This window comes from Pleurodeles waltl, chromosome 4_2 (genome assembly GCF_031143425.1).
Source record: "Pleurodeles waltl isolate 20211129_DDA chromosome 4_2, aPleWal1.hap1.20221129, whole genome shotgun sequence".
Lineage (NCBI taxonomy): Eukaryota > Metazoa > Chordata > Amphibia > Caudata > Salamandridae > Pleurodeles > Pleurodeles waltl.
In genome coordinates this window covers 372,456,499-372,484,420 of record NC_090443.1, presented here as the reverse complement: position 1 = coordinate 372,484,420, position 27,922 = coordinate 372,456,499, and the positions used below count along the sequence as shown (strand labels likewise).

Here is a 27,922-nt window from a genome sequence, read left to right as displayed (position 1 = left end):
CTTTTTCTTCAAGCCAAAACTTACGTATGGGACATTTGACCCAAATTTTACTTAACACACACCATACTGCATGAATGGATGTGTATGAGTGTACGTACAAATATGGGATACAGAGTAACCTTGAGTGGTGGGTGCAATAAATGGCAGAATCTTAGCAAAGTGGGGCACAAAAGCTAATACCAAAGAGACACTGTTCACCCATGCCAAGGCCCTGATCCCCAAGCATGTGACACATACTGTAAAGGGTTAATAAATATTTATTTAACAGTAAAAACAGAAGCTAAAACCAGGGGAAACACCTTACCTAACCTAGCCTATCCTAACTACACATTACCCACAACTGGCCCGAACTAACCTAAGCTAAACTTACTTATCACATTATTAACTAAACACTCTAAACATCAACCCCCCACCCCCTTATAAGATGGGACACATGGAGGACAACATATACTAACCTAAACACATACTATCTTATACTAAACAAATATATTTTTGTATTTTTCTAGTTTATAATTTATATATATTTAAAACGCCAACACCCCAACATCATCCCCCAAAACACATAATAAAAACAGATATTTAAAGTATCATACCCCCACCCACTACTACTAACTAAACTAACAGCCTATTCTAACCTAACACTAAGCCCCCTAAACCCACTAATGAAAAGAGCCATGAAAGAGGAGGGAGTGGAGGGAATCATGGCTGAGGGAAAAATGTTTACAAGTTCGCCCTCTGCAGGGTCTTCCTTATGGCACGCACTCTCCTATTAACTTGTGCCACCTCCTGCTGCAGTATGGTCATTTTCCTCAACATACGGTCAATGTTCTGTTGCATCTGCTGAACATCTGCTGGGTCAATGACTGCAGCAGGGGTGGTCTGGGTGCCAGTTGAAGATGTATGTCCCCTTGTCAATTCCATGTCTGTAGGAGGAGGTGCAGGTGGTGCTGTGACAGGTCTTGCAGCAGTGGAGGTTGACGGTCCAGAAAAGGTGTCTGCTATGGTTGGTGCCACCTGGGTGGTAGTGGTGGTGCTGGTGGTGGTGGCTGTGGTGGACACTGAAGGGCCCCCGTGGGCAAATGCCCTCCACACTCCGGAGGCTCTTTCATGGCAATAACGCCTTGCCATGTTGCGGAACCCAGACTCAACATCCAGAATGTGGTGGTAACGCATCGCCCTGTGCTGAAACTTCCGAATGTGGATGGGATTCATATTGGCAGCTGTTAAAACAAATATAAAACCAAACATTAGGTACTTCATTGTGTGATATGGCTCCAGAAGTAAATCAGACAATACATCTAATGTACGAGAAACAGGCCATATCATCATACAGATCACTGATTGTCCCTGAGGAAGTACATTCCAATGCAGCCTACACGTGTCCTATCAAACAGCACAGCAATACTCTAAAAGATGGGTAACAACTTAAATGACCTATGCATCATAGTTCAGCCATTTGTCACGTAACAAATGCTGCAAGTCCTCCACATGTGACAGGCCAACTAATGACTAACTTCTGGATGACAATCAAGGGCCACAAGATCTGTGAGTTGTAAATGGAATTGCCGGGATAGAATGCAGTTGCTAATCATGAGTGGGTATCCTAGTTTTGGACAAGTGACTTACAGATTTACATGTCTGTGTACTAAACTTGGATCATCAGACATAGGTACACTTTTCATAACCCTACACCTGTGCCTGGGGGTGGGAGGGTGGGTGAACAAGCAACAAATACTTTCAAACATCAATGACACCCAGGAAGCTTTGGACATCTGTACATGGGTTTGGGCAGTCCACCACAGGTGAGGAGGATGTCCAACTAGGATATACCCAAACCTTGGACAATCCCATCCACATTTATGTTTGTAAATGCAGACAATTGTCAACATCATTTAATACCACTAATACCTGTCTTACAACAAGCAGATAGATGCAAGCACACATCTGGCCATGAGCTGCATGCACACCTAGGCCATTGTACTCAAGTGCCTCATACACGTAGCACAACATGTGGAGCTACATGCTGCTAGGAAGTCAAACATACAGTCAAACATGTTAATTAGTGAATAGGGACACTCAAGTCTGTGGGTAAGGCTTTGGCATCCCTATTCTTTGAGAATCAGGGTCTGACTTGCTGACTAAATCACAAATATGGTCCTCTGCTACATTTTCTTAATTTAAGTTTTATCCACAAAAGTCACCCTATTCACATGGCCGTGCCTACAGGGCTGCACTACAATCCCAAAATATGACTATACACTAATGATTGCCCAACTCAAAGATGGAAACAAAATGATAGTCAACTCAAGGAACATATCCGATTATTGACCAGAGCATCATACCTTGCTATGTGTCCAACACACAGGAGTCAATCACACAACAGCAGCAAACACAACACAGAACATAAATATCAACACTTACTGGAGATGTCTGGGTTCGCAAATCGAGCCACCTCTCTGATAGTGTAGGGGGCAGGTCCACCTGTGAAGCATGGAAGGGAGAAATGTGCTCAATGTCTGTGCACTGTACAACACTTCCAAATACAATTACTGTGTGTAAGATTAAATCAGAAAGTCAAGCCTCTCAGACATGATGATACTGCATCTGACATACCACTGCAAACATGTACAGACTCGGGCACTCCAATGAGTGATACACACATATCTGCACACATGCAGTGGCCCTAACTATCATGTGGTGGCAAACATGCTCCATCATTTGTTTGCAGACTCATTCACGGAGTGTATTCCTCTCATCATGTGTATCCATGAGAGACATGCAAAGCCACTTTCCTGGAGGACTGCAATACCAGTCACCCAGCTATTGTGACTAAGACCAATGTAAAACACACAGGTAAAAGGTACAGAGGGCCAGTGATAGTTGTTACCCCTCAATTTGTATCATTTGCTTCATTTAATGTGCCACAGCTAAGGTAAGTTGCACCAAACATTTTGATATGAACCCGTGTCCATCCCTAATTTAATTGTGACACAACAAAGTCCAAATATCAGTCTAAGATGTTACCTGAGGTCAGCTATAACTTGTTACTTATGTGTCAGAATTCAGTTCAGACATGTATCCGAAATAATTGAGGGACACATTATTTCTGGAAAATATCTGATTAAAAACATGTCTTTCCTGGTACACTCACATACCATGCATAAAACATGTTAGAGCCACATTTGAATCATCTATTGACGTGAAGGCAGCACTAATTTACAGGCTCCAGTTGTGTTTTGTAACTTAGTGCAGCTGTTGCATCAACAAATGACGGTAATGTGTAGGAATTATTGTGTAACTCACGGCAACTATATGTTTAACTTGCGTCCCACATGTCCAAAAACATTGCCTGCAGGATATGAACAAATCTGCTACTGTCACTACAGAGCATTTAAATGTGCACATTACTCTGATTTGTACTCACCAACAGGGCCACCAATCACAATCCCCAGGTGGTCCAGCAGGTCTTGCTCCCTGGCAACCAGGTCAGCCCAACGGTGTTTCAGCTGGTGGCCGTTGCACGGTGTGTTGTAGATTCTTTTGAGATGGTACAGGACCTTTGTCCACCGGAGCCTCCTTGCCTCTATGTGATACCCCTGTATCACACGCCCACCTGCTTCTATCATTAAAGGCAGGAAATGGCACACCAGCCAAATAAATCCCCCAGCTCCTCCTCTCCCATCTTGCCAAGATGAGGCCTACCCAACATGCTTGCAAAAAAAAATGTGATAAAGGGGTACAGAGGATAATGAAGGGAAAGTAGGAGAGGGAAATGAAAACAAATCAACACAAAACAGCCCAACTATCCCCAAACTAACACTACCCACAACAGACTCCCAACAGTACAATGACAAATTAATACACCAGAAATGACAAAAATACACTTACACAGGATACCACAGACACTTAGGAAACACCAAAAGACAATTTAAAGACCACACAGGAGACAAATTCACAAAATGCACAGAGAGACAAGTCAAACACAGCCACACAGTCAGGAAATATCACAGACTACAAAGTGAAAGTGAAAGTACACCCACTGTACCAATTCTGTAAACAGGATATCCTATTACATCACTTCCTGCCTCAAATGCAGTGCGTTTTTATTCTTATGCGTCAAAATATTATAACGCTTACAGTCTGTGCATCATGATTTTTTACGCACATGCTTAGAAATTACCCTGCATCCATATTTTCTAATATTTTTCATACTTAACCAATTTCATGGGGTACAGTGTGGGAATTACCGCTCAGGGCCAAGGGATGTATCATGGCAATGAGCGTCATTTTTCGACGCATATGCGTCAAAATTTCTGTCTTTGACTGGATTTGGGTAATTTCTCATTTTTAATAGTACATGACATGTGTGATAATACACAGATAGACTGTTTTCACCTACATTGTGCATTCCGGTGTATGGGCACATGTGACAGATCATACTACTGTGGACGATGATCCTCTAGTTGTTGTACCAGATTTGCACTCTTCACTGATGCAATAGATGGCCAAACGTGTGGAATACAAATAAGTATTACCCAGTTTGGGCATGTTTTGCGTCAATAGAAGATAGCAAGGCTACGCAACTCAATACAGTAACTCAATGCCTGTGTGTCAATGTGTGTGAATTGGCTCTTACTAATGTAGTTGTCCCACTGTGTGAACATCACAAGACGCATTTTCTCAAATCTGCTTGTATGCATGTGTAGTCAATGTGTCCAACCATCAAATGCTATTCAGTGTGGAAATGAGAAAGGAAATGTGTTTGTCATACACGTAGCAACAAATGCTGTGTGAACTTCCAGGTTTTTTGGGACATAAGCATCACCAATGACAAACCATGCACAGGATAGATAGAATACGGTTGATCATGGCAATGTTCCAAGACTAAGCCATCACATGTCCTGGAATGTTGGATACCACTTCCTAGGCACTTGTTTGTATACTGCCCATGAGTCGGGCATTTGATAATGCTATGTGGGTACGGTGTTTGTGACACTGAGGGGCATATTTATACTCCGTTTGCGCCGAATTAGCGTCGTTTTTTTCGACACAAATTCGGCGCAAAACTAATGCCATATTTATACTTTGGCATTAGACGCGTCTAGCGCCAAAGTATGAGGAAAGAGCGTCATTTTTTTGCGTGAACGCCTTCCTTGCGTTAATGAGATGCAAGGTAGGCGTTCCCGTCTAAAAAAATGACTGCGACGCAAATGCGTCGTATTTATACTCCCGGGCAAAAATCACGCCCGGGAGTGGGCGGGGCAAAAAACCCCGCATTTGCGCCGGATTTTAGCGCCTGGGTCAGGGCAGGCGTTAAGGGACCTGTGGGCTCAAAATGAGCCCACAGCTGCCCTCCCATGCCCCCAGGGACCCCCCCTGCCACCCTTGCCCACCCCAGGAGGACACCCAAGGCTGGAGGGACCCACCCCAGGGACATTCAGGTAAGTTCAGGTAAGTATATATATATTTTTTTTAAATATTTTTTTTGGGCATGGGGGGCCTGATTTGTGCCCCCCTATATGCCTCAATGCCCAATGACCATGCCCAGGGGACATAAGTCCCCTGGGCATGGCCATTGGGCTAGGGGGCATGACTCCTGTCTTTACTAAGACAGAAGTCATGTAAATGGCGTCTGGGCGTCGTTAAAAATGGCGCAAATCGGGTGGAGGCGATTTTGTGCGTCAACCTGACTTGCACCATTTTTAAGACGCCCTAGCGCCATTTTTCCCAACGCCGGCGCTGCCTGGTGTACGTGGTTTTTTTCCACGCACACCACGCAGCGCCGGTCTGCTTGCGCCGGCTAACGCCATTCAATAAATACGGCGCCCGCATGGTGCTTCAGAATGGCGTTAGCCGGCGCAAAATTTTTTGACGCTAAACTGCGTTAGCGCAGTTTAGCGTCAAAAAGTATAAATACGGGCCTGAGTCCCAAAAACAATCCACAAATGTCATGTCACGCCACAGTTTGAGTCATATAAAGGAGCCATGTTTCTTCTGTGGCAGTGGAGGACCAGCAGACCAAGCAGCACATGTGCACATATTTCCAGTGGTTAATTGCACAAAGGTGTCCAGTTCAAGTGTGTGGTGCCATGTGTAGCCTGAGTCATTATTGGGGTCCATGTTGTCACAGTTACGTGCAGGTCTAGTCATGAGTCTGTGGAGCCATTTCCTGCATTTACAAAGTATCCTTCACAGCTGAATTGAAGGAAAGCCGAAGAGGAATTGAGAACACACATGGGGATAGTCCAGCTTTGGCACTGCAGATGTGTTATGAGACTGACAACAGGGCAACCTTGGTGTGCTTACAAAGTTAATGGATCAGGAATTTTAAACCGGCAGGTTTCCTCACGACATTTGTACATAGGGTGGCCTCTAAAATTCTCACTGCAGCTGGGAACATCAGTGCCTCTGTGCTGATTAATCTCACAGCTATTCACCACGCAAGCCCCATCAATATGTTAGGGGCAATGTGAATCAGTGTGCGGACTGTCAGAGTACTAACATGTGTTGACATTTCATGCGCATTATCTGACGTTGTTTGTTGTGCTGGAGGCACCATACCTCTATATGACACAATACCCCAGGAGGAAAGTGAGGGCATGGAAAGCAACTATGAGATAAATGTAGCCACAGGGAACCTTTATGGTGACGCTAAGACAGGAACCAGTCAGGCTAACAGGATGCAGGGTCAATCAGGAATAAAAATGAACAAGGCAAATACACAGTGACCAGACAGACTGGTCAAAGCTGGAACAACACTGAAGAAAATGAAAACTGTATTTGTCCTGTGTGTTGGAACGTAACACAATAACCCAAGGCCTGTGTTACACAAGTGATTTATACGGCAATGCATAACAGTGTTATACATACAATGGCAGTTTCTATGCCGTTCCAGGCAGCTGCAAGGGCAGTGCATGTTCAAATGGTTGGTCTGCATGGAGGTGTTCACAGGTGTGTGCAGCTTCAGTCTCTCACAAGTCCTGTAGGTGAGAATCAAGTTGAAAGGGCCAACAGTACCTTTCACATGGGAAGCAATGTACAGGTGATTACAGGTCCTACAGACTACAAGGCAGTGCATTATTCAACCAGAAGTCCATGCAGGCAGAAAAACAATAACTATGGCATACCATACTAAAGAGGGAAGCACACTGGATTCAGAATGTGAGTCTGGGTGTGTGTAGAAGAGGGATTATCTGGGTACAAATATTCAATTTCCAGGGCACTCTGAAGAATGGTGGGGTGAGACAGGGAACATGGCAGTGACAGGACTTATGACTTAGGTTGGCATGTGCAGGGGATGTCTTGTAAGCAATGCTAGTCATACTTGGGGCACTCGTGCTATCCATTTGCTGCTTATATGGAATTCTTGTCACACATACTCCTTGCAAAGATAGCTGATGTAACACTTACTGATGTCAAGGGTCTGGTCATACCTTCTTGTTTCCAATGCAATGGCACATCCACTGCCTCATGTATGAGGTATTTTTTGTCCATATTGAATGATGGTGTCTTAGTTGTGTGCCATATGCTGCAATGAACCATGTTGCCAACATGTATGTGTGAAATAGCGGTGCTCCTCTGATATTGCCCTTCACATGTGAAATGGACAGGATATATGTAATTTACAGTGTGTGTGAAGTTGGGTGTACATTCATACCCATCAAATATGATGTGGATTTTTCTGTATCCTAATCTGTATTTCTGCAATGCTCCATGAGGCTACACTCTGATTATGATTATTAGGGATAATGTTATGCAAAAATGATGAACCAGACCATGATATAGTGAATAGAATAGGTGTTTATTGACATATTGTAAGACAGTGGTGATTAATGAGTAGAGTTATAAGAAATTTTGGACAATATGTTGTCGCCGACGCAATCCTGCAGCTGTGTTTGGATGGTCACCCTCAAGCTGATGGACAGCATCCTCCTCTTCAGGCATTTGTGGGTCAGGTACACATATGTTGTGCAGGATGGCACAGGTCAAAATGATTTTGCACACCATTTCAGGTGAGTATAGGAGACAGCCTCCGGTGATGTTGAGGCACATGAATCTTGACTTCAGGATGCCAAAGGTCCTCTCGACTATGGTGCGTGTCCTCCGATGTGCCTCATTATAGGCATGCTCTGATGCTGTGCTTGGGTTTGCAAATGTGGTCATGATCCATGGCTGGATCCCATACCCCTGATCAGCTGAAAGAGAAAATGAGTGAGAAAATGTTGATGTTGCTTGCACCATGATTCTCACTTTGCATGGCAGTTGTTGTCATGTTGTCTTTGACTCATCGGTATTTGTGTTATTGTATGGAATCCTAGGCTTCTAGGATGTACCATCAGCATTGGGTTGTTTCATTATCTGAACTGGTGTTTGGCTGATTGACTGGATGTCAGCAGTATTTTTTTTGAGTTGCAGTACATTGTGTACTCCCTTGCATTATGCCATGTGAAAGAGGTGTCTATGTGTCTTAACTGGGGGTGACATGATACTTCCTTACACAGATTAAATTCCACAGTGGTAGTAACACGGTTGCATCTATATGGCCTGGACATCCCATCCAATTTAACATATGCAATAGAATTAGTTAAACATCAGTGAGACCCATAGATTTGGCAAGGTGACAATGTACAACACATCTCCATAAGTTGTCAGCACTGACGTGTTGACAATTGACTATGCACAAATATATCATGTGTGACAAATTCTCTGCAGACCTATTTCTCTGCCCTTGCCAAGTCGACTCAGGTTCAAACGTGTACCTATACTTCTGAACATGTTCTAGTTCAGCTGGCTAACTTGGTTGAGAGGTTGTCATTTTGAGTGTCAGAAAGTCCATATGCCTGTACATCTGTTATGTGTGTGTGAAATTGTCTCAATCCATATGTGTAGGAATGTGCACTTTCAATATTGTCACATCAATATGTGTTCATAGCACAGTCCACTTGCTTATTGGTAGTGGGCAATGTCAGAGCAGGAGTTATGTGAGATATTGGTACAGCCTCAATGATTCCATGTCACCTTCATGTTCGTGTTCTTGATGTATGTTGAAAGATTAATCTTCTAAGTTGGACTGCCAGTTAAGGCCATGTCATTGTCATTGTGTTGTTTTAAATTGTTCCCTTGTGTCTGTGAGTGGCATCTGTTGTTATTTGGTTCTGTCATTTGTCCATAGGTGTGTATCCAAATGGGTGAGGATATCAAACATGCCTAGCGGTGTCACAACCTCAGTGTGTTTCTGGCCATGTGTCAATGTTGTGGTGTATGTGTTGTTTGTCCTAGAGGGTTGTTGTGCAGTGTGTATATAAGTAGGTTTCTGTACTTACCAACAAGTAGGCCATTTCCATATTGTCCATCCTGGAAGTGTTGATTGATGGAGCAGTGACGGAAGATGAATGAATCATGTACACTCTCAGGATACTTTGCCACGATGTTGGTGATCAATCCCCGGTGACCCACAATGGCCAGCACATTGATGGAGTGTGTGTGCTTCCTGTCGCGGTATAGATGTTTGGTTGCAGCAGTTGGCACAAGGCGTACATGTGTGCAGTCAATGGCACCAAGCACGTGTGGGAAGGCGTTGATTTGGTAGGAGCCCTGTTTGGTCTCCTGCTGCTTCTGCTGTGTGTTGGGGAAGCTGATGTGGCGGTGTGTGAGGGAGATGATGGCATTCAGGGGCATATTTATACTCTGTTTGGGCCAAATTTGCGTCGTTTTATTCAACGCAAATTCGGCGCAAAACTAACGCCATATTTATACTTTGGCGTTAGACGCGTCTAGTGCCAAAGTATGAGGAATGAGCGTCATTTTTTTGGGTGAACGCCTTCCTTGCGTTAATGAGATGCAAGGTAGGCGTTCCCGTCCAAAAAAATGACTGCGACACAAATGCGTCGTATTTATACTCCCGGGCAAAAATCACGCCCGGGAGTGGGCGGGGCAAAAAACCCTGCATTTGCGCCTCTTTTTAACGCCTGGGTCAGGGCAGGCGTTAAGGGACCTGTGGGCTCAAAATGAGCCCACAGCTGCCCTCCCATGCCCCCAGGGACCCCCCCTGCCACCCTTGCCCACCCCAGGAGGACACCCAAGGATGGAGGGACCCATCCCAGGGACATTCAGGTAAGTTCAGGTAAGTATAATTTTTTATTTTTTTAATAATTTTTTTTGGCATAGGGGGGCCTGATTTGTGCCCCCTTACATGCCACAATGCCCAATGACCATGCCCAGGGGACAGAAGTCCCCTGGGCATGGCCATTGGGCAAGGGGGCATGACTCCTGTCTTTACTAAGACAGGAGTCATGTAAATGGCGTCTGGGCGTCGTTAAAAATGGCGCAAATCGGGTGGAGGCGATTTTTTTGCCTCAACCTGACTTGCCCCATTTTAAGATGCCCTAACGCCATTTTTCCCTACGCCGGCGCTGCCTGGTGTACGTGGTTTTTTTCCACGCACACCAGGCAGTGCCGGTCTGCTAGCGCCGGCTAACACCATTCAATAAATACGGCGCCCGCATGGCGCTTCAGAATGGCGTTAGCCGGCACTAAACTTTTTGACGCTAAACTGCGTTAGCGCAGTTTAGCGTCAAAAAGTATAAATACGGGCCTCAGTACCTTAGGTAGGAAGGCAGAGAATGAGGGCTGTGAGATCCCATCAACCAGGGCACCAGTGGTTTGAAAGGAGTCACTTGCCAACATGTGGAGTACAGCTAGCAGCTTGGTTTCTGGTGGAATGGTGTGGGGTGTCTGCAAGCTAGGTGCCAACTGTGGCTCAAAGTTGCGCAGCAGCTGTTGAATGGCTTGCCAGTTGAGCCTGTACCTCTGGATGATGTCTTGTTGCCGGAGTCTCAGAAGGGTTGTCCTGGTGCGGAATATCCTCTCCTGCCTTCTGCGTTGCCATTGGGGTCCCTGCTGGTGTTGTAGAAGCTGCTGTTGTTGGTCCTGTGCTCTGCGTCGGCATGCATGCTGGATGAATAGCACCTCCATGTTTTCCTTTTGAAGTGCGATGTTGCTTGTGTGTATTTTCCTTAAGTACTGGCGTGTTTGCCCCATTTTAACGCCTGCCCTGACCCAGGTGTTATTTTTTTACGCAAATCGGGCTGTGCGTCATTTTCCTCCTCCGCATCCCGGCCATGCAGGATTTTTGCGCGGTAGCATAAATATGGCTCACGGGTGTTTACGTCATTTTTTGGACGGGAACGCCTATCTTGCATGTCATCAACGCAAGGGGGTTTCCCGCATCCAGAAAATGATGCACACAGCGGAATTTTGGCATTCGCGGGCTCGGGCGTCAAAGTATAAATATGGTGCACAGTTTGCGCCGAATGTGCGTCAAAATGTTTGACGCACATTCGGTGCAAACAGAGTATAAATATGGGCCTAAGTTTCTTCAGAATAAAATAAACCTTCACACTTACCTCTTAATCACAGCAAGTAAAGCGTTGTCAATTAAAAACAAAATCAAAACATTTTCTCAGCAATTTAGCAAGGGTAGGGGCCATGCCATGAAAAGGATCAGGCAGATGTCAGACCATGTAGCCATGTTTGTTGTTTTATCTTAGTTCAGTTGTAAGGAGTTAGTCTTCATCTCACTGGCTATGAAAACAAAACAGGCTTTAAAGTGCTATGATGCAGTACCTCCCTCACTATCCAACACGATAGTGAGATGGGTATCATTAGCGCTGATGTAAACCTGGAACCTGATTGAGTATAGTAAGTGCTCAGACACAGCCATTAAATAGAGTCAAGCAAACTGAATAACCCGGAGTACTCACCAGAGAAGTAGACTAGAAGGAGAACAGTGAGGATGTCAGAGAACTGAGGATGTCATTGAAAAAGGCCAGTGACCAGAATAAGAGTCTGCCACCACTAGTAGCCATTTAATTAGAGACGGATGAGAGATGGGCTCAAAGGCAGAAGAAATGTCTAGACAAACCATAGTGATAGATACTGCTCTATCTGCAAAGTTGCTCTATTCATATTGATAAAGGGATTAACATAATTGTCAAAAGATTATGCAGTGACAATACCACAGTTATGTGGTCTGGGCTTCGAAGTCTATATAAACGATTCACATTTGGCCTCAAGCCAAAGAAATTTCCGATTCCTTTTTCTAAAACGTCTCAGTCACGAACAGTGAGAAAGGTAACAAAATTGTTGGAAATAATTGCTTCTAGCAAGAATTAAGAACCCAAGTCCAAATTGCACATAAGTATAATTCGAGAATGGCTAGAGACTTTACAGTGACAAACAGTAGGTGAACTGGCCAATCCAGTGTTTATACCTAAGAAGTCAGAACATTCCAGGAAAAGTCACAGTTGAAAGCAGGTGTACATTGGTGGCTAGGTCTAAGGATGCAATTTTGGATGGTGACTGAGTAGGTGTGTGAAAAGGAACAAATTAAAACTTCTGATTTACAGCAAGCAATGTACAATTATACAAGGAGACTTCTTTTCTAGACGTTAACAATGTGCTTAAAAGGAAACAACAGCATTTAAAAACATGCAATACAAAGTTTTCTACACACCAAAGATTTCATACTATTTTGGAAACTGCTTGAACATAGTATGGTTAAAAAGTAACCTTCCCAGACTTACCAACACATTCTGGGAGAATAGGTCAGTTGCTGCTCAATTACTTAGAACAGCAAAGGATGAACCAACCGTGGAACTTGCATTCAAATAACCACTCAAGGTCGGGAGGTATAGAGAGAACTTATGATGTACAGCTTGTGGTATATATTTTTCCATTAATTTTATCGGAAACCAAGTATTAGTTTTTACCATTGGTCTCAAGCACATTAAGATTAAATAAAATCAAAGCTACATGATTAAAATCAACGCGGCAGTGTCATTTATTAGCAGTGTAAACACAAAAGGTGTAGTTTAACATCTTAACAAATAGAAATATTTTAAAAACTACAAAAATATATTTAACACACAATCTTTGTGTACACTTAAGGATCGCTGTGATAAAAAAAATGTGCTAGCAGTAGGTGGTCATTCTGCTTTCATCGGCTGCATTTCTGTAATGTCTGCGTGATTCGGGGATTTGTTTTCATTTTGCATTTTCTTGGCTCTTTTACTGCTTTGGTGGACCAACGTCTGCAAAACAGAAACTTTCATTAAATAATAAAGAGCATTTATCAGGAATATGTCACTTTATTGTTTACTTATAACAAGAATTACATTTACAGCCAAGGTCGTTAGGAGAAAGGCATTCATTAAACTGCATTTGGGCAGGGATAGAAACAGAACAAGCATTTGCAATGCAATAGGTCTTGCATTTATTTGAGTTAGAGCTATTGGCATTGTAAATTCATAACTGGACTTTTCTTGCCACATAAATTGGTCAACCCTGCGTTATAATTTCATCTTTTCCTGACATATAATTCCGGTGGTTCTGCATATAATTTAAGTGCTTCCATTTACCTTCTTCCTCTATCTGCAGCAAAAAAAGAAAATGTTGCCATTTAGCATCCTAATTTAAATCTGCCATGCTAATTCCAATAAATACCACTTTCACCACCCTACCATCAGAGTTGATGGCTGGCTAACACAATTCCCCCCAAAAAAACACAAGGTAGCCACAGAGGAGAAATAAATTAGAAGGGTCAACCTAAACATATCAAGAGTGTTCAAACAGTTATGGTGTAATAAGGATGTTAGTTGGCCTAATTTATGGTCATAACTGTCATAAGGAGAAATTATTAAAACATATACAATTATCATATAAAACTTTATAAGAAATAAACTTTTAGCATTAGACTGTAATGCTAAAACCAGACCCTAGAGGGCACCATAGAAAAAATATAATTTGTAAGAAACATGGTCATGTAACCATATTGTTAGCCCCTATAGAGGATAACCGCATAAAAAACACAAACGGAAGAAGGTAATGCACTGCAACCATATACGTAGCCCCTAGAGGGCATTTCTAGGGCTAGTAGGCCTACTACAATGCTATTACAAACAAGGCCTTAAAAACAAAACTTCTCCCAGCTGTAAAACAAAAGTTGTAGCCATAAGAAAGCTTAAAAGACACTGAATGTGGGAGGGGCTATTATTTTGGGGTACCCACTAACCTTGTGTGGGGACCCAGAGATTATGTGGACAAGAGTATTTTCAAGATGGGCCCATTCTCCTAGGACCAGCAGAGGCTGAGTTATGAGCAAAAATGTTTTGTAAAAGTAATGCCCTTCAAAGCATTATGGGGCGAGTTTTCCTGAGTGAATTGAATATTGTAATATCGTCTCTCCCGCTGTGCTGGGAGAGCCGCTTTCGGTTTGAGGATTTCTGTTTTACGTAAACCATTCACCAATTTTAAGACTTTTAAGGGGAGAGCCACAAGAAATTACTCTGATTCGGTAACTGTGAACAATGTGACCAGCGCTTAAATACCACCGATCGAGTTCACGCTGTTGTGCCTGTTTGTGCTGTGAGCGCCATGGCCACCATGCAGCACGAAGGGAAGGACATAAGAAATAGTTTGCCCATGCTTAAGTATATCGGCAATCGTGCAATAATCCATGTAAATGGGACAGTCTACAAGGCATGACAAAAACAGCCTCAAGGCGGGACAAACGTGAAGTACTTACCAATGACATCAAGTGATTTTTGAAAGGCAAGCCCACAAATGTGTGAAAGTGATGGGCATGACATGTGCGTGGTTAAAACCCTGAATACTTACAGCAGGTCAAAGCGCCTTGTGTGCTTGACCTAAAAATAGCAAAAAATGATCTTTCCGCAAGAAGAGGGCAACGGGAACCAAACCATGAGAGTGGTGCATGTCTTAAAGCAAGGGTTAACCTATACTGACCTCTGTAATCCACGTTGCAAAACCAGTACAGTAGATTGATGCCACAGGTCCTAGTGCAAGCAAGGGAAATGGCGCATTTCACTATTATTGCACGTAACATACAACAAATATCAGGGCTCACTGGGAAAATCAGAGCTCTGGGCCCAAGTGCAGTGCAGCTGCTGCACCAATGGCAGCCACGCTCCTGTGCAAAACTGAAATACATGCAGGAACCTAATTTACATCAGCTAAAACAGACATCGGTATGCTGCCTGAGAAAGGAAGTGGGTGCTGGGTTGCAAACACAGGAGCGGTGTACCTTTTACAGCAGTACTTTAAATGGAAATACAGAAATGCTGGTAATCTCTATTCAGAGTACCTAATTGCTACTGAAGCATGCTTGCACTCTGGGACATTGTAAGGATTTTGGGGCCCCTGTGCCAAACGTACTTGAGGACCAACTTTTGGAACAACTTTGAATTTACGATCCAATTTCAGCAGCTCTTTCATGCCCTCTTTGGACAGGTCACTGACAGTGCACAGGCACACTGGTCCAAATTCTGAACATATGATTACATCTAATATTCAGGGTTAGTGATGTGTGTTTTCTGTGTTTTCAAAATTGTAATACAGCAGCTGCTCAGTAATATTACTGCAAATAATCTCAGTGGCACCCTCCCATTTCTGATATGTGAAGTCCTGCTTTGATCTAAAAGAACTTTTTTATTGATGATGCATGAAACATTAACACATTTCTCTGCAAAATTTCTGTAATATACTCATATATCACCCATTAGCTGGCTCTATCAGGGGGCCCCCTGAAAGGCTGGGGTCCTGGGCCACGGCCCACTTTGCCCATACCTTAAAACGTCTTTTCCTGTACTATCTCATAAAAGTACTACAGCAGAGCTGGAAGGCGCAGGTACTTGCCCTTTCAAATTGAATAAGTGCAGGTAGTCAGTACCCGACTGTACCTGCCCATTTAAATCACTGTTTTACAGTGAGCAGTAACCACTGTGAAAGTAAAAGAAGTGCCAGCCCTCTACACTCACAGCATTTAAATGCTGCTGCACACACACTGCGCAGAGGCCAACCTGGAATTCTGGAAAATTAGGGCCTCATTTGCGCGGAAATGACGCAGCACGGTGATACAAGCCAGCTTACAGCGCCGCATCATTTTGAATGTGTAGGATGCATCGTATTTACAGAAATAAGATGCATCCCTGTACTTTCCTCAGCGCTGGGGCACAAACTGCTGCCTAAGACCAATGCAGGCACTCTTGCACCATGTTGCAAGGGTGCCCGCATTGCTGGGATGATTGTTTATGTGCAGGAAGGGACATCATCCTGTACATAAACAATCATTAATGGTGCTTCCTCTTTCTATGTGTGCTGAAGAATACAGAACACATAGAAAGAGGAAAAAACTGGGAGAATTAATAATATTTCGCCACATGGCGTAGGAATCTGATGCACTCCCAGCCTTGTAAATCTGGGAATGAGTCAGATTCAGTCAGGTTCCATGGGTGTTACGAGGGAACGCTCACAGCAACACCCATGGAATGCCCCTTTCAGGCAAAGTTATGCATGAAGGGGGCCAAATTTATAAGGCTGTGAAAAGCCATGCGTGGCCTTGTAAGAATGGGCCGGCACACTGCGCCACCGGAGCGCATAAATAAATAAATTATGATCTGGTGGTGCAGTGTGCCGCACGGGCCTTGTAAATGAGGCCCTTGGTTCCCAAAATTCTCTTTGTCTGTGTGGACGGCTTTGGCTATTGCACACCCTCCCCCATGCCTTTGCTGCCACCAGGCTCCCAGAGCCAAAAAGACAATGCTGGTGCAGAGAGTCTGGTTTTAGGTAGGCATTCTCCATGGCCCTGCCTCTTCATGCACACAAGAGCAATACCACCACTGAGGCTGCCCAGCACGACGAGTAGAGGAGATTCAGAGTATGCCCATTTGCAGTTTGCTCTATCTGCAGGTGAGGCAAACCAGAGCAGAAGCCGTGCAGCAGGGAACATAAGGTCACAGAGGGGACACTCTCTAAGCTTCTGCAAGTCACAGCAGTGTCAAGTATAAAGCAGAAAATAATGTGTGTGCAGCAGTGAGTAAGGAGCATTCGCAAGGTAAATTAAACAAAAAAACACCTGCCAAGTTTTCCAACTGCTTGTGTGTTACTTCTCCTTGTTTCTTGAGGCAGAGGATTTGGAAAAAAGATGGAATGCTGGCCAGGAGGGAGTGCTGACAGAGGGCATAAAGGGAGGAGATACTGGTAAAAGTTGTGAACGGAATTACTTTGGGAGGTATAAAAAGTCCTGGAGATGAATGAATGAGGGAGATTTATAGAGTGCACAGCTACTCAGAAGAGTGTCCCGGTGAACTGGGACCTGAAGAGAGAAAGAGCGAGTACTGGTAGTAGAGCTGGAGGAAATTAATGCAGACAGCTTAAAAGGATGAGGGGATTTGAATCAGAGTGCATGATTGGAAGCAATAGCACTGGGGGACTAGCTGGATGGAGGACTGACATTGGGCTTTTAGGGAAAGAGTATGTGGTGACATGGGGACCTGTGCAGCATGAGAGCTAGCAGGAGCCACAATGTCTAGAGAGAACACGAGGCAAGCCAAAGGCCCTAGTGGAGGCTAACAGAGGGCCCAAAAAGACTGAGTACTTGCACTCAGAGAGAGTGCCAATGACGGGTCCTTAAGGAGTAATGAGTGTTGACTGAGGGCCCAATGGTGAGAGGGCTAACAGAAGGCTTGAAGGGTATAGTGTGGGCACCATGGATTAAGGGAAGCAGAGCTCTGGGTTTCTGGAAGAGAAATCGTCTGGTGGAGGGTATGGACAAGAGAGGGATGGAATTCTGGTGATGGGGCCTGTAAGGAAATGCCTCTTTTTCCATAATCACCCGAACGTTTTGGACTGATGCTGTTGGATTTTCGACTCTTAAGGGTGAGGGCACTAGCACCAAAGCCTGATTGACAGGACTCAGTGCACGTTCAAACATGTATGTCTGATTGGCTTACCCACATTGTCTTGTTAGCTTTCTTATAAGTCCAGAGTATATGGGGCAACGGGTACCCAGGGTCTTTAAGTTAAAGTGTCCCTCATGGAATGCAGCATCAATTATGGTACCACAAGTGTAACAACGCAAACGTATGCCTCCCAGCCTACCACTCCAGACAGGTAGAACAGTTTTTACACTACTCACTCGACTTTGCCATTTAAAGTAAAAGCAAAGCCCAAGCCTCCCTTTTTCATATATGTAAGTCACCCCTAAGTTAGCCCTACTGTGCCCTACTGCAGGGTGCTGTACGTTAAAAAGAGGGACATGTTTTTTTACATGTCCTGACAGTAAAAAATCCAAATTGTCATTTTTGTGGTAGAAAGGCTAGTAGCCCCCTGGTGAGTACAGGGTTACATCGTGACAACTCAGCAGTGCTAACTTGTGAATAGGAATACTAAAGTTGGCGCCTCAGGTATCAAAACAATCGTTGCATTAAAACCTTACTTGTTGCTCCAGTCGAATTTAATGTAACGTTTGCACAAATGGCACCTTTAGAAAGTTGCCACAAGTTTTCCAGTGACGGTTTACAGTTGCTGCCCACCAGACAGCCTTCTACTCTCCTGGGGGAAGGTGTAAACAGCTCTAGGGAAGGAACACAATGGGTTTGTTGTGGGAAGAGGTGTGACCTCCCCTGGCAGGAAGGCCAGACAGGCTGTGAGCCCTAAAGGCGAGCCCAAATGGTAAGCCACATTTGATGGGCAAATGGTGAACACACAAGAGGGGCTGCTCATTTGTTTCTTGCAATCAGGCCGGCATCTGGGATGAGGGAGAGATGCTGCCAACCCATTTTTTTCCCATGGGCATGTAGCCCCTAAGCAGGCACACCTCTGGGATGGGATAGGGAGCTCACACACCAAGAAAGGAGTTCTACATCAAGAAGTAGGCAGAATGGTGCATTGTGGGCTAGCCAGATGCCACACTTCACAGGAAGTAATCACTATAAGGAAGGGGCCTGGTAGCCCATTGGCTAGTATTTGCCACACCAGCTGAAGGCACAAACTGGGCATAAAAGTGGCACCCAGACATCAGATCATGTCTGTACTGAAGAGTGGACCAAAGAAGGATGGCCCTGCTGTTCCCTGGACTTGGTAAATAGAGTCTTCCCTAAGACCAGGCTGCATATGCTGCTCCATGGGCTAACAAAGGGAGGAGTATGCTTGTGCTGCACTGCTCGAGCAAAAGTGATTCCAACCCTCAGAAAGAAGTGACTCCAAGAGGCAGGTGCTGACTTCATGTTACTGCTACAGGGCCACAAAAGCTGAAGGTGCCTGCCTTTGTGAGTTGGTATGGTGAACTTGTAGTCAAGAATGCCTCACACCGAAGTGCAGCCTGAGAGACGGAGTCCTTATCTTCAAAAGTTTCACTGAGTCTCCTCGACCTCCCTAGAACTCCTGGAGAGTTGTAAGAGTGCGGTTTGGTCAGCCAGTAAAGGAGTTACTACCAGTTTAAAGGGGACCACTGGTTTCACTCTAACGGAAAACCAGTAGATTAGTGGCAGCTGGTTTGTGGCTGGGCTTCAATCTGACTTTGAGGGACATCAACCTCGGTTGCCAATTTCACACCACAATGATCGTGGACCGAAGAGTAGGCCAGGAAGATCCTTGTCACGGGAACAGCATCCTGGATCCCTTGCATCAGGACCACTCCATTATAGTCTATGGCGGTTCACCAATAGAATCTGGAAGTGGGCTGGACACTGCTTTGACTGTAAGGAAACTGTTAAATTGGTTGAGTTGGTTGCCAAAAGCAGGCTGGAGTAGTAGTTTGCAACTTCCATTAACAAATTCATATCTCCTTAACTCTGCTGTGGATTTTTGTTGTTGAGGGGACCATTTAAAGATAAAAATATAACCCATTTTTATAAATTGGCATTGTATTTTCATTGTATCTTATTCAACTGTTTTGGTACTTCCTAACTCTTTACACGTATTCCTTTGATAAAGCTTGACTGCTCTGAGCCACAGCTACCCAAGGTCGAGCAAAAACATTTCAAATGAATCGTCCTGGACCGAGTACAGGTAGTGAGTTTATTACATGATGTGGTCTCACAACCACACCATTTAATAAGCTGCTTTCCTCACAGGATATAAAGAGCATTGGTGCTAACACTGGCCTTAAATGAAAGGAGAGGTAGTAAAGGGCAGAAGGGAGTGTCTGCATGCACTGGTTCAGTTAGTGGAGGGATAGATCTATGAGAAGGGGAGTGAGTCTTATACTCAGGGCATTTTCTGCTAGTGCTACAGGTGCTTCACAGGACATCAGGTAAAGGCAGGCAACTTCTCCAGTAGTACTGTTTACCTCCCCAATGAACTGCCTGCGAGTCCTGTGGAATGGTTTTAGCATCCACAATCCGTAACTGTGCCTTACTGCTCCCACTCTGTTAAGCTGTTTTGGTGTGGTGAAGGCCTTCACACATGGCAGGAACATTGGTCAAGGGTGTAGGTACTGATATCCATCCTGTGCCTAAGGTTATTGTTCGTCTTTTCCCATTATGGGGATGTAGTCAGCTCCCTTTTCTCTTTGACGACCTGCTTTTTCCTCACACTGCCTGACAGCACTGAGTCATACCTAAAAACGGAAGTCACCTACTCCTGGTCCCAGTCTGTGGCAGCAGTAGTACACACACTAAATGTTTTGTCCTAGATTCCTACCATGGTACACCTGTGAACCTTTCCTGCTCAGCCTGCACCTACTGCCTCTTTGTTCTTAGACCAGTTGTGCAGCTTCTCGTGACTCTTTGCTTTTTGTGGTGGAGTTCAACTCATTAACATGGCAACCACATTTCCTTGATCCCAGACAGCAGGTAAATGTTAGGAGAGAGTCAGCACAGGGATACTTTAAATTTTGAGTGACTGGCACTGACCAGGCTGATAAATGAATGTGATGCTTAAATGTTAATGACAATTAGGGCACGTAGTGATGTGGTAAAAAACAATTTGTGTTAGTCTAATCACGACAATGTGACAATTCTCAAATGTATGAGTGGCACTTTAATGCAAGTAGATTCAAAGATCTTGTAGTGAGAAAGAATGAAAACATTATCCCCTTATGTGCAATGTAATGGATTACCAACACCTGCATTGTTTCTAAACAGCCTCTGCACAAAGGTCTAAAGTTCCCCGGGTGTATGAGTAAGTACTTTTCAATTTGAGGTTTGTTATCTCCATATTGTGAATGTTGTCCAATTTATCCCACAGTAAAGTCAGGACTACAAATCTCAGAATACAAAGAAAAAATATGACTAAATGAGCTACTCATGCATTGACCTGGGAATCTTGAGAACCTGTGTATGTAAAGTCATAACCTTCCCTTGCCTTATAATTTCTTTGGTGGTTATGATGTGGGCTTCACAGGTACCAAATGGACCCACTTAATATATGAGATCCTTAAACAGGCCTCTGGTAACCCATCAGGATCTACATGAGCTTGATAAAAAAAAAGCATCTACCAACTGACATATCAAAATATGCAGACACCGCTGTTGTCACATTGGATTATAACCTGTGTGTTGATTGCATTTGTAGTAGAGTTCATTACATATATTTTAAATACAATAATAAATACCACTAAAATAAGCAACATTGATTTTGTTTTAATTTTTTTTTTTATCCTAACATTCCATGTAAAAATATATACTGCTCTGATTGGTTTCCTCTCTTGGAACCCTTCTACAGCCCTTGCTAATCATTAAGGTAAACATCATGACCAGTTATTCATATCCCTAAAATTAACAAAGGAATAGCATCTATCATTTTAAATAAGACCTGTACTTTCTAAATCGGTGCTGACTTACCATATATAATGTGTTTGCTTAAAATGTTTAAATGCCTTTGTATAGTACTATATACATTCACTAAAAAACAAAACAAAAATTAAGGTGGTGTTATAGTTAGATGAAAATGTTTAAACACAATGCTTTAACTAAATTAGAACACTGGAATTTTGAGAGCTTCACCGGATACAATGGAGTGGCTCAGTGCTTATGATGGCCAGTATAAGTCTTTTGCTCTAACATTCTTATGTTTGTCCTGCTGTTTCTCCCTTTTCAATTTAGAACATTCTACCCTTAGTGAGTGAAATGTTTTAACAGCCTTATAGCTCTTCTGCCTCCAGCTGCACTTGTTGTTAAAGGTTTTCATCCGTCAAAATATCTCGGGTTCAGGTCCTTTAATAACCGGCATAGCCCTTGGAAGCAGGCTACAATACTACATAAACCCTGCAATTCAACAGTTAATTATTTCAAGTAACTAAAACTTGCAACCATGTAGTCCTCAAAGATGTGAGTTCAGTTGTCATCAGTGATGTTATCAATGATGTCACAGAACATATGATATGTTATATGTCAGATCATAAGCAGTGCGTGGTGAGGGCACAGATTATAATTAATTGAAATAACTATGACTGTTGAATTTCAGTGTTTTTTAAGTTTAAAACGTTGTGTTTAAACTGACATTTTCACCAAACTATAACGTCACTTTAACCTTTGTTTTTTCTGTGAATTTCGAACGTTTATTTTCATGCAAAGAAAGATGGTATTATCATAGACTAGGGTAAAGTGTTGTTCAGTGGAATACAGTACAGTGGAGTGGCACAGCACAGTGTGAAGTGGAGTGGAGTAGGATACAGTGGAAAAGGGTGTTGTAGAGTGGAGTGATGTGTGGTAGTGGAGTGGACTGGTGGGTTATAGAGTGTCAGAAAGTGTCGTAGAGTGCAGTAGGGTGTCACAGATTGTATTAAATTGTACAGTGGAGTGGCAGGGAGCAGAGTAGAGTGTAGTACAGTATGGTAGAGTCCAGTGGGGTAGACTGGCATACAGTTGAGTGGCTTAGAGCAGCATACAGTGAAGTTGCATTGAGTGCAGTAGTGGAGTACAGTGGAATAGTGTCTCATAGAATAGATTATATTAGCTGTGGTGGAGCAGCATGGAGGGAGTTGTGTAGAGTGTTGTAGAGTGTCGTGAAGTGCTATAGTGTAAAGTAGAATGATGTACTGTGGTGTTGACAGGAGTACATTGTTGCACAGTGTAGTGCTATACAGTGGAGTATAGTATGGTACAGTGGAGGGACAGGCTGCTGTTGAGTTGAGTAGTGTTGTCTGAGTGGAGCACAGTGGAGTGGCATACAGTAGAATAGCTTAGAAAACAGTGTCATAGAGTGGTGTATAGTGGAGTGCGTTCACTGCCCTGGTGTAGAATGGAGTGGCATACAGCGGAATAGCGTACAGTATAGTAACGTGCACTGAAATAGCATAGAGTGGAGTAGTGTAGAATGAAGCGGTGTACAATGGAGTAGTATGCACAAGAGTGCTGTAGAATGCAGTTGTGTATAGTGGAATAGTGGATAGTAGAGTGGCATAGAGTGGAGTGGGGTTTCAGTGGAGTAGCATAACGTGGGCTGGCTGGCATAGAATGGAATAGCATAGAGTGGAGCAGGGAAGAGTGTAGTGTGGCAATGTGTAATAGTGTACAGTGGAGTAGGGTAGAGTGCAGTGGCACAGAGTGGAGTGACATGCAGCAGACTGAGGTACAATATAGTGGCATACATCAGAACAGCACAGAGTGGAGTGGGTTGTGTAGAATAGAATAGAGTACAGTGTAGTGGTGTACAGTGGCGTGATATACAGTGGAGTGGGGAAGAGTGGAATGGTGTAGAGAGGAGTGGCATAAAGTAAAAAACCATAGAGTGGAGTGGCGAGAGTTAAACTGAATGCAGTGGAAAAGCATACAGTGGAGTAGCAAGTGGAATAGTGAAGAGTGGAGGGGGTAGAGTAGAGTGGCAGCAATTGGAGTAGCAGAGTGGAGTGGCATAGAGTGGCATGGCGTACAGTAGAGTGGGGTAGAGTTGAGTGGCATAGAGTGGAATAGAGTAGAGTGAAGTGGCATACAGTGAAGTAGCCTAGAGTGGAGTGGTGTTCAGTGGAATACCATAGAGTGGTGTGGGGTAGACTAAAGTGGCGTAAAGTGTAATAGCATGTTGTGGAGTGGCATAGAGTGGGGTGTTGTACAGCGGAATAGTTAGCAGTGGTGTACCCTGAAGTGGTGTAGACTGGAGTGGCATTGAGTACAATAGAGTGTAGCATTGTAGAATGGAGTTGCATATAGCACAGAGTATAGTGGGGCAGAGTGTGGTGGGGTAGAGTGTAGTGGCAAAGAGTGTAGTGGTGTGGAAAGTAGTGGCCTAACAGTGGAGTGGAATAAGGTTGAGTGTTACTGGCGTACAGTGGAGTGACATAGAATGGAGTGGCATATAGTAAAACAGCATAGAGTAGAGTGGTGCAGAGTGGAGTGTCGTACAGTGGAAGAACATAGCATATAGTAGGGTAGAGTGGAGTAGTGTACAGTGAAATGATGGAATGATGTACAGTGGAGTTATGTACAGCGTAATAGCGTACAGCGAATTGTCAAAGATTAGAGTAGTGTATAGTGGAGTGGTGTATAGCGGTGTGACATACAGTGAAATAGTTTGCAGTGGGGTACCCTGAAGTGGTGTAGACTTGAGTGCCATAGAGTAAAATAGAGTGTAGCGTCGTAGAGTGGAGCTGCATACAGTGGAGGACTGTAGAGAGAAAGGGCGTACAGTGGAGCGGAGTACACTGGAGTGTCATAAAATGGAGTGACGTAGAATGGAATGACATAGAGTGGAGTGGGGCAGAGTGTAACAGCATTTAGTGGAGTTGTTTAAAGTGGAGGGAGGTAATTGAAACAGATGCAGTGTGAAAATATGTGTATGGATGTAGATGTAATGTGGCAGGAAAATAGTACATGGTAATATTTGGTAGTATGTGTGAATAGGGTAAATAGTGATAAAGTTCTAAGTTTTAAAATACATAGTTACATATAGTGCCATGTTATACTGATGTAATTTCAGGGTATACTGGGTACATGGACATGATAAGGAAGTATGTGATTGGCTAATAGCTGTTTTTAACAAGGGTAAAAGGCAGCCATGTCGTTTTCAGGAGTTTGGCTGCATTCTGCTTTTCGCTGTATTCTAGGTTAGGCTCTTATATATAAGTGGTAGTTTTTACAGTTATTTCCTATCCATTACCACTTATTAAAGTGGTAATAGGAAGAGAAATGTATTTATTATTTTCTATATATTTTTACAGCAATTTAGGGAGTATAGTGCATTTGTTTGTTTCATAGACTTTTTAAAAAAAGATTCAAATATGTTAAAAAAAAGAAAATACACTGTAGTGCACTATATTTGTAAAATATAGGGTAGTACAGTGATTTAAAAAAAAAAGTATTTTAAGTACTTGCGGTACTCCGTACTTTTTTTTAAATATACAGAAACTTGTAATTAACTTTCCCTACCTATTATCACCTTAATAAGTGGTAATAGGTAGGGAACAATATCAGACCTAATACTTACCGAAATCTATGGGCGTAATGCAGAACACAGCCAAAGTACACCTAAAAACAACATGGCTGCCTTTAACTTTTGTAAAGGCAGTCATTAGCCAATCACATAATGCCTTGTCGTTGTTATGTACCACAGTACTTCAGTGAAATACCCTAACATTTGATGAAACTACAGTGACAGATATCACTAAGTTAAATGGCCTTGTAATTTAAAAATACTTACCCTTCATACCTGTAGTACCTAAAAGGATCATCTGCAAACCATGTTTAGACCTGCCAAAATTCATGTATATCTGTTCAGCTGTTTTCGTGCTACGCAAGATACTAAAGTCTATGGAAATTGTGTTGGTGAAAAAATGTGTTTTGGGACCCCCCCCCTTTGACTTGTATACCCTTCATCAATCACCGCAAAACTTTCCATACTCCACTAATGTAGAAAAAGCTATAGGTCTCGAAAGTTTCATGCCGATTCATCAAACGGGGGCAAAATTATTTTTTCAATGAAGAAGACAAAGGTTAATGTGATGTTATAGTTAGGTTAGGTACTGAGGCCTTAACTTATGTTACAATACCCCACCCCACAGAAATTCACTCAAAAAAACCAAGGTTAAAGTGACGTTATGGTTAGACAATTTGCCTCTGATTACCTTTACTAAATAAACATTACATTAAACAAAGCTCTGTTTAGAATAATGTAATCTCTCTTAGACAGCCATAATGCAAATTCTGGTTCCAGCCATCATTCCACCACTGTGCAATCATATCCACTCTTCATTGGCTGGTGATTTGATGCCCGGTCCCAAAAAACGTGCATTAAGAAGAATAAAGCAGATCCATACAAAGGGGAACTGAAAATTGCATGCCTTTCACCCTACTTCCAATACCCTACCAGGGCACAAACTGAAGGTAAGACATTCCAATCCCATGCACTTTCTACAGGTGGGGATTTCACAGTCGGCACAACCTCCATCACTTCAGAAGACAAGGGTGCCTCTGCAGAAACACTGTCAATGTGACAGTTCAACCAGTGCACACAGCAGCCATCGGTTGAAGTTTTGATCTAGGGGGTGGTCTTTGTGACTGCAACCACCATGATGAATGAACTGAGAGCCCTCTCGATAGGCCAGGGATGGCACCTGTAATAAAGCACAAAGAGACGTGTGGCATGCACTTCATGTTCCTGTGCTTTGCTGTCTCGAGCACATTTTCTAAAATGCTGAGTTTGCCTATTACACTGAACACGGCACTGTTCCTTTGTCAATTGGATGCACATGACTGACTGGCACCAGGTGCACTCAGTGTACATATGTACACTTTTCACGTTTACAAGAAGGTGGAGGGTGACTTACATTCAGTCTTTCTTTCTGTCAAGACAGGGAGTTTTCCGTAAGCAACCTTACATAAACGAGCCATCCAAAAGGAACAGTTTGTTGTTATGAGTTCCAATCTCAAGGGGACTACTCAGACATATTTACAAATGCACACCTGAGCAAGGGCCAGAAGGACACAATATTGAGGAACTACCCTTGTATTGTTTGTCTTCACCAAACACATCGACTCACCAGTTATTAAATCACTTACTGATTCCGAAATGTTATTGAATAATAACTGCCTCCTGAGAAAATGTGGTCAGAGGACATGCACCCAGCTTTCATTACAGACAGCAACCAGTGTTTGCTGGACTGCCAGCACTTAACACAAGCAACCCGTGTTTGGAACAGGAGTCAACAATTCACTGTGTATAACCCGAAAAGTCCTGAAGTGTCAAGAACTGAAGCAGTAATGGTTTAATTACAGATGCAACACTGGATCTTAGCAGCAGCGGAGAAAGAGCAACTCAGGACAAACGGGTGCATGGGAGCAAGGCTACTAATGGACAGGTGGGCATGCATGCTTGATCCCAGGTTTAAAAACAAATATTCTTATATACATGCAAGTCACCTCACTACCTGCCTAAAGCTTTAAATAGAAAAAAATAAAAAGGAGAGGTAATTATAATAAAAAATAGAGAATGGGGCCTGCACTAAGTCCGCATAAATCTTAGTTGGCCTTGGTAGACAATATACACAAGCACACTGATTATTTGACTCATTCCTGCTTGGAGTCTTTTTAAAAAAAATGTTATGTTATCATCAGTAATTCTTGTGATGTCATAACCGTTAGAGTAGCCATATTTCAGTACTGTGTTTTCTGCAGTATCTGTCATCATGTATCTAGTTTTAAGTCCAGTAATCTTTTTCTGGTTTGAAGATTGCACACATTGGTCTGTTCTTGAGCCAACAATTGCACTACCATAGAATATTTGGTAAGTTATGTGGCACTGCCAACACTTATCACCTCAAACAGCCCATGAAATCTAGACTCTCTTGGCAGCTCAACACCCTCTAAGCAATACAATATGGCACTGAATACGCAGTGTTGGTGGACGAGAGTAAATTCTGACCTGCGGTCAAACATGAATTGGTTCAGGGATCGAATTCTGAGTAATCATCCAGAAATGTTCCCCTAATAAATTTCCACTTGTTCAATCAATCAAACTGTACTACAGTCAAATGTGGGGTGAATACTGATCCATGCGGAATTCGGTGTCAAAAAACTAAAAGATTGGACATATTCCAAAAGAAAACTCAGAATATGAGGTGTTTTCCACACCTGGTAAATACCAATTTACGGGGTATTGGTTTTTACTAGGTGCAGCAAACACATTT

The 27,922-nt window shown here is 43.2% G+C and overlaps 1 protein-coding gene across 1 annotated transcript in view; it reads right to left on the bottom strand.

Moving 5' to 3' along the window:
* Positions 1-12,817: 12,817 nt before the first annotated feature.
* SLC44A3 (solute carrier family 44 member 3) overlaps positions 12,818-27,922 on the bottom strand; it is a 556,605-nt gene continuing 541,500 nt past the window's right edge. Inside the window, exon 15 of the mRNA XM_069231480.1 lies at positions 12,818-13,091. Coding sequence (XP_069087581.1) covers positions 12,987-13,091 — 105 coding nt within the window. The 3' untranslated portion in view covers positions 12,818-12,986. The remainder of the gene's footprint in view (positions 13,092-27,922) is intronic.